This window comes from Mus caroli, chromosome X (assembly GCF_900094665.2).
Source record: "Mus caroli chromosome X, CAROLI_EIJ_v1.1, whole genome shotgun sequence".
NCBI classification, from domain to species: Eukaryota; Metazoa; Chordata; class Mammalia; order Rodentia; family Muridae; genus Mus; species Mus caroli.
The window spans coordinates 88,374,767-88,393,984 of record NC_034589.1 but is presented as its reverse complement, the minus strand read 5'-3'; the positions used below and the strand labels follow the sequence as shown (position 1 = coordinate 88,393,984).

The window sequence follows — 19,218 nt, the reverse complement described above, 5'->3', positions numbered from 1 at the left end:
GTTAAACAACAAAGAACAAATGTGGTGCACATGTAATCTCAGCACTGGGGAGGCAAAGGCAGCCAGCCTAAGCCTACTGGTGTGATCCAGAGCATGGAGAGACCCTGCCTCTAAAACAATGTAGATGGTCCCTGAGACACAATACCAAAGTTAACCTCGGGCATCCACTTACATGCACACACATGCTATAATGAAACCCATTTTATGCTAATTTTAAAAATTAAAGAAACATAACAAAATAATAATAGTAGATGGACCCTGAGAGCCTTATATCTCCATGCTACAAATGTGGAGACGAGATCATCAACCAACGCTGCAGGTTGTGGGGATCCCGGGAGGCTTTCTACTTTGTGAGAAGTGAGCCTTTTCTCCTGGTCAGCGTGATAGCTTGGAGAACGCTGGGGGACAGTGCAGGCTGTCTCAGAAATCCATAGTGCCTTGTTGGCAAGGGAGAGCACAAAAGTTACTGCCTCAGCCCCACCTCATTTTGAACAAACAGCATGGCTGAAGAAGTGAAGTGGGTTCGATGGAGGTCACAAGTAGTGAGACCGAGCATTCAGCTTCGACCTTCCCTCAGGTGGCTCTGCCCTTAACTATCTGGTACAGAAAGATATCGGGCCATTTGGCAACTCCCAGACTTGGCTCCATTCAGCAGAAAGCAAGGGGTGGTAAGCCTTCCAAGTACTGAAGCCACAGCTGGACAGGCAGTGACTACAACTGCTACAGTGCATGCATTTTGCATATTCAGCTTGAACTCCTGGGTAGGAACACAGCAACACACAATAAACAAGGCAACCAAAGTGTGACTCTGCGTCCCTTTATTTATAAACAAGTTGGGAATACTGTGGTCCATTGGGGATCAGGGGACTGGATTGGGTCTAGGGGTTTCAGTGGTAGGGTTGGGGTGGTTCCAGTAGTTTGCACTATTCAGCACCAGAGCAAATGCTTGGGCATAAGATCATTCTTAAATCCAGACAAGCCCTTGGCTTATATGTACAGCAGAATTTTAAGTAGATAGGCTGTTCTTATGGCTTTGTCCCCAGACACACTGCAGCGACACAACAGAAAACTAGAGGAGAAGTAAAAAAATTGCCTAATGAGCTCACTTATCACTTGCTCACTTCCTTCCTTCCTTCCTTCCTTCCTTCCTTCCTTCCTTCCTTCCTTCCTTCCTTCATCAGATGGTTAGGACAAGACTGGAGTTGCTGAGTAGATGCCTGAAAACCAGTCTCATCTGTAGGGTAGGACTGGGCATTTTAAAAAGTCCTGAAGATTGAGGGAAAATAAGCCATGTTCTTCCTGTGGCCACAACCCACCAGTGTAACCGAAGTATCTTGTAGCCTAGGTCATAGAATGGCTGAGTCTCCCATACCCACTGCATGTGGGAAGCCACACTGTGTCTATCACAGGCCTGGTTTACCTTTGTCTCTGGGTTAGCCTGACAATTTGTGGCAGACATGGGCCATACACCACATTACAACTACACCCCGTTGTTTACATGGAGAGTCAGCACTTGCTTTCCAGGGGTGGGGGAGACATGAGAATTGCTAATATGCCAAAGAAGCTGGAGAGGCCAGGACCCCACCTGCTGCATGGGGATCCACCAGCCATGGAAGGAGACAATAGGAAGCCTTCCTCCTTCCTAGTGATGCCTGGAAGGAAAGTAGAAAATATAAATCCTCCCATACTCACCAACTCCAGTGTCATTTTTTTCCATCTTCCCATTCCCAACCTTAGGGAATGGGTTCCCTAAGTAGCTTCTTTCCCTTCATGGAGGAAAAGGAGCCCATTCCCTGGCTTCTATCCCTTTTCTTACTTCTCTAAGCCTGCAGCACGTGTTATGCTGTCATTCGATCCTTAACTCGCCCTTGACCATGAGAATTGCCTGAAGAACCCACACAAAGTGCAGTCATGGCTCCTCCCAGGTGTGGGGGGAGGTAAACCCGGGTCAGGGCTGGGAAGGCCTGTGAGATGGTCAAGAAGAGCCAAAGGTTGGCTAGCAGAATCTGCCCCATTTCTTGGTGGAAAGCTCGTGGCTTTGGGAAGGTGAGGAGGTGCTGTTGCAAACTGAGAAGGAAGTTTAAACCCACTTAAGTGTCTGTTTGTACCTGGGATGATTCTGATGTTGGTCACTTCCCATCATTCACAGCTACAGTGGCGCTCTCTGATGAGTCACGTATGTGGCACCTGGCAGGATGGTGTGTAGGGCCAGCAAAATTATACTCACCTGATATGTCACCTCTACACTCTCTGCCTCAGAGCAAGACTTAGGTAAAAGTGGACCTATCTGCCCTGGGTCATAGAGTCAGAACTTTTTAAAAAGGCTTCCTCAACAGAGAGTCTCCGCACAACCAGAAGTGGCTTAAGAGCGTAGATAGTTTTAGCTTTCTTTCTTTCCTTTCTCTAGGACCCTCTTCTCCTCTTCTTCATTTGCTCAGTTGCTCTCCTTGTCCCTGCACTGCCACAAGTGTCAGCTGGCTGAAATAGAAGGCATACACGCACAATTTGTCCTGGGTACATGGTGGGAGGCTGAGGTCAAACCGATACCGTGGAAGAATGGAAGCCCTTGCCTCTGGAGTATGATTCTCCGAGAGGGCCTTGACTATGAAAAGAACTTTCTCCCAGGCTGGGTTCCCAGCAATCCCCCATCTTTCACGAGCACTTTACAAACTTCTGGAAGAAGTACCAGGAACAAGGAGGCTCCAGGTTGCCTTAGCAACAGTCTCCACTGATCTTCAGGTGAGCAGGGAGGTAGTTTGACCCCAACACAAAGGGCAAAGACAGGGTACCTTTCTTCATCAGTTGTCTCCCTACCGCCCCAGAATACATGTTCCCAAAGCCTCTGAAGGCAGGGGGTGTTTCTGTCACTGGAGGAGTTGGACTTTGCCCACCAGTTACATGTTAAGGCCTTCATTCAGTCAAGCTGCAGTGCTGTCTGTCTGTCTTTACTAGGATAATCAGGAAATTCTATTTGTACCTAAGAGATTAGCTCTAAACCTTGACTGGACCTACTCATTCCCTGCATGTGATTAGGGAACAATGGCCCCACGTAGTTCTCCAGTCATCTGAGAGTCTCCATCCCATTTGGAGAAGCAAGGGCCAGAAATAACTTCAGTGTCTCTCAGACCATTCAAAAGATTGAGCCTTCCCTTTTCCCAAAATGTCGTGGGTGAAGAACAACAGGAATTTTCTGGGACCAAACATTTCTACAGGAATCTAACATTTGATTGAGCTTTTGACAAAGTGCCCAAGTCATGAGGGAACCAGGAGGTTCTTGAGATCAAGCATTTCAGCAGGGTGTCATGGGGGAGAGCAGGAGAGGGATCTAGAGTCCAACACCACCACCATATATTCATATTGCATATGGTATACACCCTGGGGTGGCATATTGGAGGATACATAGAACAGATACGTGCAGGTAGCACCCCCTATCGGTATACTAAGTGTTTGTTACATCAAACTGTTATTCGAGTCTATGAACTGTGATGTGGTCAGAAATGGAAAGAGCCGATCCTTTAAGAAGCTCCAAGAGATATTTTTCATCTTCCATACATGGAGCCAAAGCAGCGCAGCTCCTGCTAAGAAGGTCTGTGTGGTTATTTCTTTTTTAGATAAGACGGGCTTCCTTGTTGTGATTCCCATCAATTCAGGTAATTTCTGGAAAACAGTCTCCTCATGCCAAAGATGAAAACATACAGCCAGAAGCATGGCAGGCCTTAGGTGGAGTTCACCTTGACACAAATGTCCTTTGAGTGAGAGATTAAGGGTCACACTTTTCTATCTGACCAAAGCGAAGCTGCGTCTGAGGCAGGGTCCTGAAATGGGAAAGGGTTGGTGCATTCCATCCTGCCTTAGTGGCTGAACTGGGAAGGCTGGACTTTGCCTTTAACTTGCCCATTGTGGGAAGGGAATTCATTCTGGGAGAGCATGGGTGACAGGGGGCAACGTGCAAGGCTCTTTGAGGGCTGGAGAGGGCAGGGCAAGGCAGCAGCCACATCTGCGGGTGGCTTATTGGCTACAGATAGATGTGTGGACCAAAGCAGAACTCATCCCACTTCATGGAGTGCTCTGCACCTTTCCATAGCAGGGCTAAAGTGAGGGTGCTTCTAGGATGCTAAGAAGGTCTGTGTGGGTTTTCAGGTCAGAAACCTCCATGCTGAGCCCAGGCCAGACTGAATGGAGAAGGAAAAAGAGCTGGCCCTAGTAACTCCCATGGCAGAACTCCCATCTCCCAGCAGAGCTGCAGCTCTCAACACCACCCAGGCATCCCGGGAGCCCTTCCCATCCTGTGTGGTGTGCTCTTGTTGACCAGGCACCTTTACTTCTCATCCTCATCCCCCTCACTCATGCTGCTGATGGAGGCTGAGGCTGCTTTGGGTGAGGAGGGGGGAGAGGTCTTGTTTGGGAGCCAGGAGAAAGTAGGAGATGGAGAGCGAGAAGGGGACCGGCTCCGGGTCGGGCTGCTCACAGGACTCTGCTTTGGAGATAACGCCTGCAGCATCCGGCTACTCCTCTCCTGGAACATCTGCTTCTAGAGAGAAGATGGAGAGAAGATAACGTAACATAGCAATTCTGGGTATGGCTTAGACAAAGGATGAGCAGGATGGAGAGCCATGTCACCAGAACACCTGCTCCCACAGACTTGGATGGCATTCCATGTTGTCAAAGGCTATGGGGGGAGTTGAATGAAATCTGGGGCCAGTAAGAAATTTATACCTAAAGTTATGATCCCTGCTGATGAATGGGACTTTTCTTTCATCTGTACAATTTAAACGCCAGGCAAAGTAGCAATCTTGTAAGTAGTGGTAGATTCTTGTAAAATTAAACAAAAACCTTTGTCCTTATGGATGTGAGGAGAAATCACACAACAAGCAAAAAGCGCCCTGTAGTAGAGAAATGTAAGGCAGGTGAAGATCCCATGGCAGGCATGGTGGCTCACACCTGTGTGCCAGCACTTGGAAGGCAGGAGGAGTTTGAGACAAGCCTAGGGCTACAACAGACGATTTGCAAAAAAGAGTTCCCACATTGGGGCAATTATAAATTACTAATGGGCTTTCCATGAAAGACCTTGCTGAGAAATTGCTATCTGGGCAAAGGCTCGAGGAGAGGAGGGAGACCACCCCAGCAGTGAAAGCCAATTGATCTTGTTAGTGACCCCAGTCAGTGGCAAGCCAATTGATCTTGTTATCTGTTCCTTACGTTTTTACATTTACCAGAATGGCATTAAGATGGAACCCTGGTCTGGTTGTCAAGCCAACAGGACTCCCTGACAGATGACATGTGGCACATAGGAGGAAACGACATCAAGGGACTCTAGCTTCTAGCTGGTGACACTGGAATGCACTGATGCCATTTTCTGGGTTGAGGAAGACTGTGAGATAGAAGGAGACTTTACTGGTAAAATCAGACTTTCCCTGTGGATTTTTTTGGGAGAGGGAGTTGGAGGGGTTTTTTTTTTGTTTTGCTTTTTGAGGCAGGGATTCATGTAGCCCAGGCTGGCCTCAAATTCACTAATCGAAGCTAGCCTTAGACTTCAGACCTTCCTGTCCCTGCCTTCCATGTGCTGCAAGTACGGGTGTGGGACTTTTTCAGTCTTTGAGACTTTGGTCTCCCTTTCAAAAAGAAAGGGAGAGGGGCTTAAAGAAAAGGAAGAGAGGGAGTAGGTGGAAAGGGTGGGAGAAGAGAAGATTAAAGAAAGAAGGCTTAGGGTATATGTTAAATGAAGTAAAAATGGTCAACCTCACTAGTAATCAAATGATCAGAAAAGACTACATTAGCACCATGCTCTAATTAATTGAGCAAACCAGCCAGGGAAGAAACACCTTTGACTATATGAAATTGCTAAATTTGTAATCTTTAATTTGTAATAGCTAGTGTGGATGAGGGCACAGGGAAGGGGTCACACTTCCACTACCGATGGGAGGAGGAGAACACGCAAGCACCTACCTTCCTAGAGGTAATTTGCCAGTGAGAGCAAATTCTTCCTTCTCCCCCCCCCTCCCAGGAATTACAGATGTGAGTAAATACTTAGGAGGACAGATGCTGTAGTGTTATAACAGATAAATCAGTAAACTTCTAAAATAAGTTAGAGAAATGTATAACTCCAAGAAGATATGCTAGGCAACTGGCAAGCAGGTTCTTTTTTAAATGTGTGACACTCCATGACCACCTGGTGCCTGAGGAGGTCAGAAGAGGGCTTTAGATCCCCTGGAAGTGGAGGATGGTTGTGAGCCACCATGTAGGTGCTGGGTTCTCCGCAAGAGCAACAAGTGCCCTTAATTTTTGAAATATCTCTCCAGTCAGGAAAATCAGTTTCTCAAAGAATACTTAATAACACAAAAAATGCTTCTGAAATTTTGAAATTATTTTAGGATCATAGGGTCTGCATGATTTCAGTGTTATAGAAGAAATGCATACAGTGTTCCTGGAGAAGATCTGTGCAAAGCACTGCCAGGGAGTTTGTCATTTCCTTTTAGTATTTGGGGGAGGGGTGAGTGGGAGTAGAGGTGTGCATTTTACTGTGAAGTGAACCCAGAGCCTTGTCCACTTGAGGCAAGTACTCTACCGTTAATGTATAGCTCCAGCTCCCCTTATTTTTCGAGACAAGGTCTCACTATTCAGCCCTGGCTGTCCTGAAACTCAATATTCAGTCCAAGCTGGCCTCGAACTCAGAGATCCACCTGTCCTTGCCTCCCAAATGCTGGGATTAAAGGCATGTGCCAACACCACTTTTTTTTTTTTTTTTGATACAGGGTATCTCTAATATTCCCAGGCTGCCCTTGAGCTTGCGATCATTTTGCCTTGCTCCCTCGGGTGACTAGGATCACGATCCTGTGCCCCAGGCCTATCTAGTCACCTCCTCCTAGCATGTCTGTAATGAATACACTAGTTCCACGTCTGTGGGTTCGACTGTCTGCATATCAAAAATGGCATTTATATTGAACATATAAAAAAAGACTTGCTAGCAATTATTTCCTGAACAATATAATATAATACCTAATGCATATTATTGACATCACATTAGCTATTATAGGTCATCAAGATCTTTTAAAGTGTAGAGGGAGATGTGTGCACTTTTTGTGCCAACACAATGCTATTTTATCTAAGGGGCTTGTACTTCTATAGGTTTGGGTATCTGAAGAAAGCCCTGGACCAACAAATACAAAGGGATAGCTGCTGCATGTTGCTTATGTCTTTATAAAACATATTATGATAGGGAGAAAGAAACTCAGATAGCCGGGATAGGGAGATGGGGCAGGCATTTCAATAGTGATATAGCTAGGGGAACAGAAAGACCTGCAGCACATCGTTAATGCCTCCTCATGCTCACTTTCCTTCCAAAGCCCCAGTCTATCACATTTTAGAGTCTAAAGTTTCTTCTGGAAAACATAATAGAGAAACCTTGCTGATCACTGAGATTCTTCCCAGATTGAAAATTCCACCTGTCTACAAATACAGCAATTATTTACCTTCCATTAAAAGCACTGATAATTCTGCCAAAAGACAGCCAACCCCCGTGAAATCAAACAGAAAAAAAAAAATAGTGCAGTACAACGGCATTACCTGAGATTAAGCCCATTTATGAGACAAAATCAAATGCCAAAAGGATTGGGTAGCCTATTATTAACAGTAACATTAAAAAAAATCCTTGAACTTCTAGCAGGCACTTTAAAATATGTGTTTTTATTACTATAATCTTTCAGCGTATTTTTAGTGGCAGCCATTAGCCCCCCTGCTGGTAATGGATTGTCCGCATTTCCATTAGAAGCCCACTTTCTAAGAAATCTACATCTTGTCTACTCTAGTTTGAATCAAGCTCATAACTTGAGAATATTCTGCCTAAAGGGATGAAAGAATTTGAATCTTTAATGACAAACAATGGTGTCACACTTCACAAATGTGCTACCCAGGCAAAAGCAGCCGGGCCTGGACTTGCAGGTTCTCCGATCTGTTTCGGCTGGACTTTCCAGGGTGGTTCCACTACAAAGGAGCTGAATTGAATCCAGTCAGGAGACAGTTCATAATGAGCTTCCTGGGAAGAAAAGCACTTTAGAACTATAACAAATAATGAAGACCATGGCATGACATTTTCAAAGAGAAAAGGTATTTAAATTCAATCTTTCATTGTATTAAGAGGTTTCCATTTAGAAAGTTTTCCCCCAAGAAAATAATCTCGTTTATAGTCCTGTCCGCGTGGAAGTAATTTTCTGTTTCCCTCCTACAAAGTTTTCCCTTTTAAGAAGTATTTAATATCTTGATGAATGCCTTTAAAGGCATTCATGTTACCTATACATCCTAGCACATGATTTAAAGGGAAATGAAAAAATAATCTAGTCTGATCTGATGCGGACCTCTGATATGAAAGATGAAACCCAAGAAGACAGATGTTTCCATTCTGGCCAGCTGAATAAACGTCATTATCATTACCAGCGGCTAACCCTCCACTGTGGCTGACGTGGTCTTGCTGCCAGGCTCTGTTATAAGGACATTGTTATGAACCAATTCAATCCTCGTGACAACTCTAGGAGGCAGCAAAGCTTACTTTTTCATTACGGATGATGTGACTGAGGTGTGGAGATGCAGAAAAACTTACCGGGGTGGGCTGGGCCCTGGACTGGGTCTGGGGCCAGGGGTACGCTGGGCTGGGGCTGGGCTGGGGCTGGGGCTGGACTGGGGCTAGTGTCAGTCATGGAGCACTGGACTAGTATGTAGACGGCACAGGGTATACCTTTACAGGAGCTTGGAAAAGGACGCACTCGGGAAACAACAACAAAAGAACTTGCCCAAGGCCATACAGCTAAGAAATGAGTTGGATTCCTGACCACCTCTCCTGCCAGGCACTTTGGGAGTTCAAGGCTTTTCAGGTTTACTCCCACTTTATTTGTATATTTGCTTAAAGAATTGACTATCAAAGAGCCTCAAGTGGAAAGGCTGGGAATGTGGCTCACCAGTAAAGCACTTGCCTAGTTCTGGGCTCAGCCCCCAACACTGCAAAAAGGGAAATGTTTCCAGTATGAACTCTAGTGCAGACATACAGACTTCATTTTCTAATTCTCAAAATCAAGGTGATTCTAAAAAAGAAATTAGCAGTATGCTTGAAGGGAAAAGACAGCTATTTTATAAACAAAAGAGTACAATCTGGCAAGGATGTGGAGAGCGTTGACTCCTTGTGCACCATTGGCGGGAGTATAAAGCAAGAGGAGCGCTACTGTGGAGAGTGGTATGCAAATTCCTGGAAGTGTCAGACACAAAGTCATTATGTGAGCCAGCAGTTCCATTTCTATGTATATGCCCAAGAAACCTGAATGTGGGGCTCCAACAGTTACGTGTACAACACCAAACGATTCATAAGCAACATCATTCACAACTGCCGAAGGTGGTGACAACCCAAGGATTCACCAACACAGCCATGGATAAAGCAAATATGGTGTTATACGGGGGAATATTACTCTGCTTTTAAAAGCTGCCACAACACTGATCCATGCTACAATGTGGGTGAACCCTGAATATATTAAGGATTAATAAGTCAGACACAAAGACACAAATACTGTATGCTTTGACTTATATGAGGTACCTGGAGTAATCAAGCAAATTCAGAGAGAAAGGAGGGTGGTTTTCAGCAGCTCGTGTGCAAGGAAGTCTGTGTTGAAATGGTGCAGTATCTTTTGATCTGGTGGAAATGTTCTGGGGATAGATGGTGGTAATGCTTCTGTACCGGCGTGAATGTAGTTAATGCCACCATTTGCTCAAACACGGTTAAAATGGGGCTGGCAGTGTAGCTCAGTGGCAGAGTACCTGAGCATGAATGAGGCCCTGGTTTTGATATTCAGGATTGAAAATAAAAAAGTTCAAATGGCAAAATTTATGATATACTTAAGTACATATGCTACAATTTAAAAAAATAGAAGTAAACCTTGCATTATATAAATTCCTCACCCCAAACCATGTTTTTTTTTTTTTAAACAAACAACATAATTGTATGTAACAAATGGCACATGTCTATTTGATTGGCATGGGATCTCTTTGGTCTAAGGCAAGAAGATAAACATGGTCTAAGCGGATCAAGCATGGTCTAAGATGAACTAAAAAAATTCACATTAGACTTAAGATTTTTGGGTGTTAAAGAAGTGGGCCCATGTTTGGTAAAAATAAAATAGACCCAGTTCATTTGAAACAGGAGAGCATTTTGTCTTCAGAGGCCATGAAGGACTATAGTGGCAGATCATCTACAACACGGACCTGTGGCTAAGGTGCTAAGATTTAAATGTTTCTGCTCTGTAAATTCAGATGCTTCAAAGAAAAACAGTGGAGCTGCTTTAAGAAGATGAATACACAAAGCAAAACCTACATGCTGGGCCCTTATCCCCTAACCCAGAATCCTTCACTAATGCCATTTTGGAGACAACCAGCATCTCCCCTAACATAAGCAACCAAGCTTCAAAGTGAAGCTCACTTAGAGCTCTTCTTCTGAGACAATGTGTCATTCAGAGGTAATACTCACAAGGAAAGGCAATACTGAGTCTTTGTCTGAAAGGTGTTACTGTTTGGATCTGGACCATCCACTGGGTGCGGTGAACTGCAGGTGACCCTGCCTCCTTTCTTCTACCCTGGCTTCCTTCCCTGAGGTGCTATGAGGTGAGTAGCTTCCTCCCACAGCTTTCTACCATGATGTACTTCCCTCGCTACAAGCCCAAAAGCAACAGGGCTAGAAGCCTCCCAAACAGAGAGCCCAAATCACTTCACCCTCAATAGTCCCCTCCCTCTCTTTCTTTTTCTTGTTCTTTCTCCCATAAAGAAAGCTTTATTTACTACAACATCCTAAGAATGTATTATACATGGTGCACATGTTAAAGATAACTAAACTACTACCATGTGTGAAAACTGAGGTTAAAACTTTTATGCAGGGCTGGAGGGATGGCTCAGTGGTTGAGAACACTGACTGACTCTGCTCTGCTGAAGATCTTGAGTTCAAATCCCAGCAACTACATGATAGCTCACAACCATCCGTAACGAGATCTGCAGCCCTCTTCTGGGGTGCCTGAAGACAGCTACAGTGTACTTGCATATAATAAGTAAATAAACCTTTAAAAAAAACTTTTATACATTTTGCTATTGATTCTAAAAATTTCATGTATATTAAATTACACTCACTTCAGTAGTGTACATGAAATCAACTTGTCTTCTCCTTAATTAGGTATTTTGTTACAGTAATATAAAGTTGATTAACACAGAAGGCTTCTCTTTGTCATTTGGTTTGAATTATAGACCAGCTTCTGAATATGGCTCAAGACTAGTAGAACAGAGAAATCCTGTCTTGAATAACCAAAAAAAAAAAAAAAAGAAGACGACTAATAGAATCAGTTGACAGTAGTTAAATAATAAAGTAATATGAGTTAAACAAAACAAAACAAGACAGAACAAAAAAACTATTTAGGCCCTGATATCCCACCCCTCAGACTAAGTGGGAACTGGAAAATCTAATATAGCAGTTAAGAAATACATAGGTTGCTGGCTTCAACTTCTTAGAAGTCATTGTGGCAGACAGCCTCCAAGATAGCATCCTAGGGCCCCCTTTACATCATTAAGTAGTATTCTCCTATAATAGATAAGGAGCAAATTCAAATGTTCCTTGTGCCCATCTCAGTGCCATAAATAAGTGAGTCAGGCTGGGGGAGCCAGGGAAAGCAGGGAAAAGAATATGGCCATAGGGAGCTAGCAAGTCGACTCTTCCCCAGCAAAATATAAACACCAAGAAAACCAAGTCAGTCTATTTTTGTTGTGGATGTTTTTCTAGACAGGGTCTCACTCTGTAGCCTAGACTAGCCTGGGCATCATATAGCACAGGTTGGCTTGGAATTCATTGTAAAGTTCTGCCTATTGGATTTGATCCACCAAATACTAAACTGTAGCTAGTGCCACAGACAAAGGAAGACTGTATACGGAGAGTTTAAGCCTTACCACGCCCTTTCCAGATCAGAGGAAGGTGTGTAAATAGGTATTCCTCATAGTCCATTCCTTCGTGCCTTCACTCAATGAAGAGACACTTACGTGGAATACCCACTGTACACTACATATAAAGCGCCATACCAATCCTGCACTAGCCAATTTTGGACCTTAAATCTTTCTATTTTGTGCTTTTTAAAGTCTGGGTTATTTGTGTCAGTACTGTACTTGCAGGTAATACAGATCCCCTGTTTTAAGAAATGAGTTCCAGTCACAAATCTACAAATAAAGAATTATTATAATAATAGCATATTCATGAAAAGCAAATTACTTATCTTGGCGTTTAACATCCTTGTAACTATTCCTGTACTTTTAATGTCAACAGAAAAAAAGTAATGTCTAAGTCTGGCTGATACAGTAAATTAATGTTAATAACAGTTTTGACACTAATAGCAAGTTTTTAAAAGATAAACCTCCAGTCTCTAAGCTGGGTTTCATTTCTTAAAAATCACCTCCGCTCACTGTCACCAGACTCCTTAGGAACCATTCCAGCTACTATTTCGCCTTTGCCGGGAGCCTGAGACGACAGGGAGGATAACATTCCTAGGAAATGCTATCCTTTCCCTGCCTTCGCTCACCCCAGGTGGACAGAACATCCGCCCACTGCGTTCCAATCCAAGGGCTTCTGGCAGGGTCACATTTCTAAAGCATGCTAAGCAAATGAGCTGCTACATGGCTCCATTAAAAACCACTTGCCACTCCTTTAGAGGCAGAAAACTGTGAAAATGCAAAGTAGTGAGGTCTACGCTGGCTGGCTCGAAGGGCAAGTTCAGAATTTAGATGCTGAAGACCAGAGAACAGAGTGCTCACTTTGACTGTCTTTGTGTTCTTCCATAGTCCTGTGTATAGACAAGAACATTAATAAATGGGCCATGGATTAAATGATCTGAACTGAAAATGAACAAAACAAGTGAAAAGGAGCCCAGTGTCTGGTTTCTGCTTTCTTACCAGTCCTCACTGGAAGTTCTTTAAAGGGTGCAATTAGCCCTTCCCTTTCAAACTCAGCCTACAGATAGAACATGGTTGGCTTATAACATTGTCTACAACACTAGGCTTTAAGCATCTCCTCCATCTCTCTTCTTTTTCTATACTAATTGGGTGTTTTACTTTTAGATAATCCTATAATGAATGAGCTCAAATGAGCAATGGCAGAAGTGACAACCCATCAATAAAATAAGTAGAAGTGGATTTCCTTAGAGACTTCTCATATCATAATAGAAAATCTTGGCTATTTAAGATTAAGGAAATCAAATGGAATCATTTATCTTTGTTTTAAAAAGAAAGTTGGCTTGGGGCTAGAAATCCCCAGCAACCTGTCTCATCTCTGCACACTTAGATGTAGGGTGGCAGCTGTGTACAAGATGGCTGGCTTGTTCTGCAGGTGCTGCCATCCAAACTCTGGTCCTCATGATTATGCAGTAAGCGCTTTTCTCTGATAAGACAGAAGGGTTGCTGGGGCTTTCTAGAGTCTATCTTAGCCAAGAAAACAGGAGCGCCATGTTCAGGGAGAAACTCTGGTTAAAAGAAATAGGTGTGTAGGAAGGTGACAAAGAAGGGCACACGAAACCTTCTTCTGGCCTCTGCACACAGACATCCATGTTCCACACGTATACACACGTATGAAAACATACATAGCATTTCTTCTAAAAGGAAAGTCATTTTAAAGATATCTATGTCACAGAACCCTCACCAACTCTTCCAAAAGCACTGCTTATTTAATTAATGGAGGGCATGTACAATAGAACTACCATGGTGGCTTCCAGAATGTTCTTTTCTTTTTCTACAGTTATCAATCACAGTTGTCTGAAGAATTTAGTTGAGGAGAAAATATGCTTTTCCTTTCTTGGCTCATGGTCTCAGTCCCTTGAGATTTTGGGACCTGTACCAACAACTACATGCCAAAGAAAAATCAAGGTTAAATTGGCACAGTTACAAGGCAAAATTCTGCTGCTTCTCTTTCTCTCCAGTGGTAGAATTCCTCGTAATACAAGAGGGTGGAGCAGCTCCATTCTTTCGCATTGTCCTGATGGGCAGCACTGTGCCCCAAGCACAATACCCACTCCTTACTTACTGAGAGCAAGTGTGATTACCCTCAGGAGACCTTCAAGAGCAAATCCATTGACATACAGAATGAGAACAAAGGGACGGTTGCTGGTTTCTTATCCAAGATTCCAGCCATTCCCTCCTGCACCTCCCTGCCAACATGAATTCTGCCCCGGCTACCTGTGGTCTATAAAGCATGGAAGGCTAACTGAAAGGGAACACTACCCATTCAGCTGTAGGAAAGTTGCCATCCATTCTGAACTGGGACATATGCTGAAGTACCTGTTCGCAACCCCCCACCCCCACATATACACTCACACTTTTGTTAAGTCTAAAGGCATCATTTCCCCAAGCTAGAGTTGAGTCATTACGTTGGTCTGTCACTATCTGGGGTGAGTACACGTATGTTCATTTCTCTCTAGGAAAAAGAAATAATGCAACACCTCCCCAAACCCTTGTCCTTGTCTAGCCTTAACATGAGGGAAGGTGCCTAGTTTTACTGCAACTTGATATGTCACATTTGATTGATATCCTGGGAGGCCTATGGATGGTGGAGAAGGGAGTAAGGGAGTGGAAGAAGAAGATGGGGAGAAACTGAAGTTGTGATATAATACATGAGAGAAGAATAAATAAACAATTAAAAGAAAGAGAACCCCTGGACTTGACTTCCAACACAAGCTTCATGTTCCACTGATTTACTTACTTTACCATTAACCCTAAGCTTTGTGTCGCCCCCAACTTGAAGACTAGGTTGAACTATGAGACCAACTTCCGCAATACCAGACATTCAAAGGTAAATGAACGGCTTCTAAGTTCTGGAAACAGAAACAGAGAAGACCCCACTTTGTGTACCATTTGGTACCGTACTAAATCAGTATTTGAGGGCTGATTCAGTAACTGAATAAGGACATGGACTTGGAGTGACTTGACATGATGTCCAAGCAGAGGCCACTGTATAAGGGACATGTTGGAGTCTATGAAAGGAATTTAAGCTGAAAATACCTGCCATTGCAGTGCCAATTGAAATAAGTACATACCCATGCACCATCTGGCCCAAACAGTTCCAGGAAGTTGCCAATAAACTCTCTTGATTTTTCTTCCCACTTTTGAATTAGGTCATGACTCTTTTCTTCTACTCTGTTAACAAACTCCTTTGATCTTTCTTCCACATTCTTGACCTTTTCTTTCATCTTGTCCACCTGGTTCTGGAAACGGTACTTCTTCTCCTAGTTAAAATTGACAAGAGAAAGAAATTGATTCAGGAGGACATCAGAGAGGTTCGTCTGTATTGGTTATGTTTTATATCAACTTGGATTTTCTCGTAATGTGAAGAATAGATGTCATTATTTCTCGAGGGCTAGACTGATGGGAAGGCATGTGTCTTGCACATCAATCTCCTTGGATATATAAATGGAAGTACAAATGTTGAACTATGTTCAATCTGTTCAACATCTATGAGTTGAAACTGTATGAGAATAGAATAGAAAACAATCAAAGCTACCATTTACTGAGCAAATACCCCTACTCTTCTGGAACTTAGATCAAAGGATGCATTGTATACAGAATGGCTGCTCAGAGCCTGAAAAGTTTGTTTTACTGAGGTAGTATTAAAACCAATGCAGTTTATATTAAGTTGTACACTAACTGGGCTTAGGACCAATGTCTTATGCTAAAAATGCCATTGTCTAAGGGTCTTCCCTTTTGAAATTGCAAATAGTCTCTAAAGGAGTCATAGGGTATATATTTTTCTTTACTATGTAGAATCAAGCTCATTTTGTACTTTAGAATTTTGTAAAATACCTCAAATATTATAAAACTAGGTCAAGATTCCATTATTTAGATATTCCAAAAGCATGTTGCCGCCCCAGTGTGAGGTTGGAGATGAGCCGTGTGTGCTGCTACTGAGCTATATAAGACCCACATGTGCTATATAGGAGGTGCTCTGACTTCTATCATTTGCAGTGTGCTCTGACATGAGCTGTTTAATGTTCTAAGCTTCTGTCTTCTCACCTAGAATTTAGATAGTGTTATCACACCCACCCTAGTAGGCTTATCACAAGTATTAAATGAGATGATGCAGTCAAAACACTTAGATGGGTAGCTCGTTGGCTCTAGATAAGTGTTAGCTGTTGTCTTTACATCAAGCTCTTTGATATTTTGTTCAACACTGGAAATGGCTATTTTGTTTAGTACTCAGTGACAGCACATAACAGTAGAGTGAGCACTGGGCTGGGAGTCACTAGATTTAGAGGGGTACTGCCACCTCCACCTCTTCCCCCACCCTCCCTTGGCCTTGTCTACTCTCTGGGCTCCATTTTCCTTATCTCAAAGTCAAGGGACATGGATTGGATGACTGGTCCTCATCAGGTCTTTGCCACTTCTGAGGTTCTGTGATTCATTTACACGCCCATCCAACACATTCAATTTCCTCTCTGAGCTGCAGCCAGGCTTGTTGTTGGAGAAAGGCAGTAAGCACACCCCCACTGTCCTCACGGTTCCCTGAGCTAAGTGGCTTATCTAAAGACCATTTAAAGAGACTGAGCAATAACTTTTGGAAATGGCTTGCTATGCTTGGATGGTTGACTGAATTCAATTTAAAAGAACAGACAGTTTAATTTATTGAAATAACCAGGGCTTTATTCTCTCTAAGATACCAAATCATCACGTTGGCTGAATTCTTTGCAGCAACGTGTTCGGGTGCCACTCGAACCCGGCATTTTCCATTTTGTTGCCTGGCTTGTACAAAGCTAGAGGGGCCTGCATCCCAACACTCCCTGCTTTATCAGGACAATGAATAATCACTGACTTACAATTAATGAGCCCCTCCTATTTTGAAGGTACCAATGATCAGTTGTGAAAGATGCTAGATAATTAGAGCTGCACATAATTATAAATGCTTACTTTTGCAGACAAATCCCCCTTTGAAAATACAGTATCTATTTGGGGGCTGGAATTCTGTATGCATAGAGAGTATTTGTTTGGATCAAAATCATGGGCTCCTTGGAAGCCTCGTAACCCCAGTTGTCCAGATTCACTAACATCACCCCCAACCATCCTGCTACTCTCTTTGCCTTGTAACAGCTTGTTTTGCTTGTTTTAAAGATTGTTTTAACAGTGCTCTATTATTAAACTAACAGCAGCTCTGTGGGAACAATAAGGTAGAAATACAAAAGGAAGCCAAAGGCTTCAGGCTTTATTTAAGCAGCTGTAATTTCTCTGGACAATAAAAAACGGCTGTTAAGGTTTCTAATGAGCATCTGTAAGGCCTTAATAAAATGAAAATTGTAAAACGTTAAAACAAGAAAGCCTTTTCTCTGGGCTTAGCATCTCATTGCTTCCGCCTGCCTTCCCTTCCTTTGAGAAGAAGACAACACTTGCCTTTCCCCAAGGGGCAGATGTTCCAGGAACCCTTTGCCACATCTGAAAACTAACGAGGGAGTTTGGGGGCAGGGGAGGGAAGTGAGGAAGCTCCATTATACAATGTGACGCTGCCTTTGCTCCCTGGCTGACTCAAGTTACCTCTTCGGACACTGTTTCCTCATTTGTAAATCCAGAGCTCATTTCTGGTGCACGGGTGCTGGTGCGTGCCTGTAAAGCCAGCACTTGGAAAACTGAAGCAGGCAGGTCACACTTTTGAGGCCATCCTGGACAATACAGTCCTCTCTCACAAACTAAAGTACACCACTGCTTTTTTAAAAATATGGATTAAATAAAACAACAATGAAAAGCACTGAGCGCATTGCACAGTGTACAGTAAACACAAGTTATGATAAATATAGACCTAATATAGGTGTGATATGGTGGCCCCCCAGAGTACATGGGGAGGCACACTTACGTTTATAAAGCTGACGTTCAGCTCCTTGGCTGTGTATCCTCTCTGGAGATTACGCCGGGCATATACATCATAGTCACGGACAATTCTGGTGATGATGTCTGATGTTGAAATGCCTTCTGTTCTTTGTGTTGGAACAAACATGCCTGTCCAAGTAAGAATAAAAAGATTAAGATAAAATTACAATTTATATAGTTCCTTTTTTCTGGACAGTACTGGAGCTTCGGGTTAGGTCAGGTAGACTCTTCAGCCACAGTACACCTCCTTTCCCATAACACTGTGCTCATCATCCCAGGTTTGGCCCAGGAGACACCATCCACTCACCTGGCTCCTTACAACACTCAGCTCTCCCTTCCTATCCTGAGTACCCATTTCCTAACTGCATCACCCACAGAGTTCCTCCTCACCCTCATTAGTCCACCTTCAAGGCTGTACCTCTGTGAAATCTTTTCTGATGTTAATATGAGAACCCACAGCATTCTGGACATGAAGGGATCGCCAGTTAACAACCAAAAAAAAAAAAAAAAATGTCTGATTACTGTCTCTGCACAGAAATAGACATTGTTTATGTGAGGACTTTAAAAATTTTTGTTTCTTTAAAAAAAATAGAAATGGACATTTTGAATGCCAGGATGCCTCGGTTGTTTTTCCATCACCAGGGTCCAGATGAGTCCACATGGAAGGTGCTGAGTGAATGCAAAGGAAATGCACAAGTGGATGAATAATAACTGAGTCAATGAATGAGTCAGATCACGGCTCCTCATCCCTCCGGAAGTCTCTGTCCCATTATCCCCACAGGAAAAGGAGAAGAATGGCGCCTTTGTTGTCTCTATCTAAGGGTATGTGTGTGCGATGTGCTAAGTGATTCGACCTCCTCTAAGAACAGTCTACTCTGCATGGGGGTTTCACCACTTTCATCTGGAATATGTGGGAAAGAGTAAAAATAAGCAAACAGAAGGATGCCAACTTCCAGTGGCCCTATTAGGTGTCCTTAAAGTCTTCAAAGATATATTGGAGTTTACCAGCAGCACAGGCTAGAAAGGAGTCACAGATACCAAAACAGTAAGAACTATATTCATGCTCAAAATTCTGCTGCCAACAAAAATCACGTATTGGGCAGTTGAGATCTTTGTAGTCCATATCATTCCAACCATGTTGAGATGTCCTGTATCAACAGCAACAGTAAAGCCAAAGGGCACTGCATTCTCCATTTACAACAAGCCATTCAAACCTCTGAAGGCAAGTGACTTGATCTTAGTTTCCCTCAGCTAAGAAGTTAGCTAGAACTACCGGAGGATCCAGCAATACCTCTTCTAGGCATATATCCAGAAGATGTCCCA

General features: G+C 43.3%; 1 protein-coding gene across 3 annotated transcripts in view; it reads right to left on the bottom strand.

Moving 5' to 3' along the window:
• Nucleotides 1–804: 804 nt before the first annotated feature.
• Nucleotides 805–19,218, bottom strand: part of Pcyt1b (phosphate cytidylyltransferase 1, choline, beta) — a 92,016-nt gene continuing 73,602 nt past the window's right edge. Inside the window, exons 6-8 of one of the 3 annotated variants that reach the window (XM_021153167.1) lie at nucleotides 17,882–18,024; nucleotides 15,084–15,272; nucleotides 805–4,531 (exon numbers count right to left, since the gene is read on the bottom strand). In XM_021153167.1, the coding sequence (XP_021008826.1) occupies nucleotides 4,319–4,531; nucleotides 15,084–15,272; nucleotides 17,882–18,024 (545 nt within the window). In that variant the 3' untranslated portion in view covers nucleotides 805–4,318. Of the gene's footprint in view, nucleotides 4,532–7,869; nucleotides 8,033–15,083; nucleotides 15,273–17,881; nucleotides 18,025–19,218 lie in introns of those variants that run through there. The other 2 variants (XM_021153166.1, XM_029473661.1) reach the window with 2 other exon arrangements.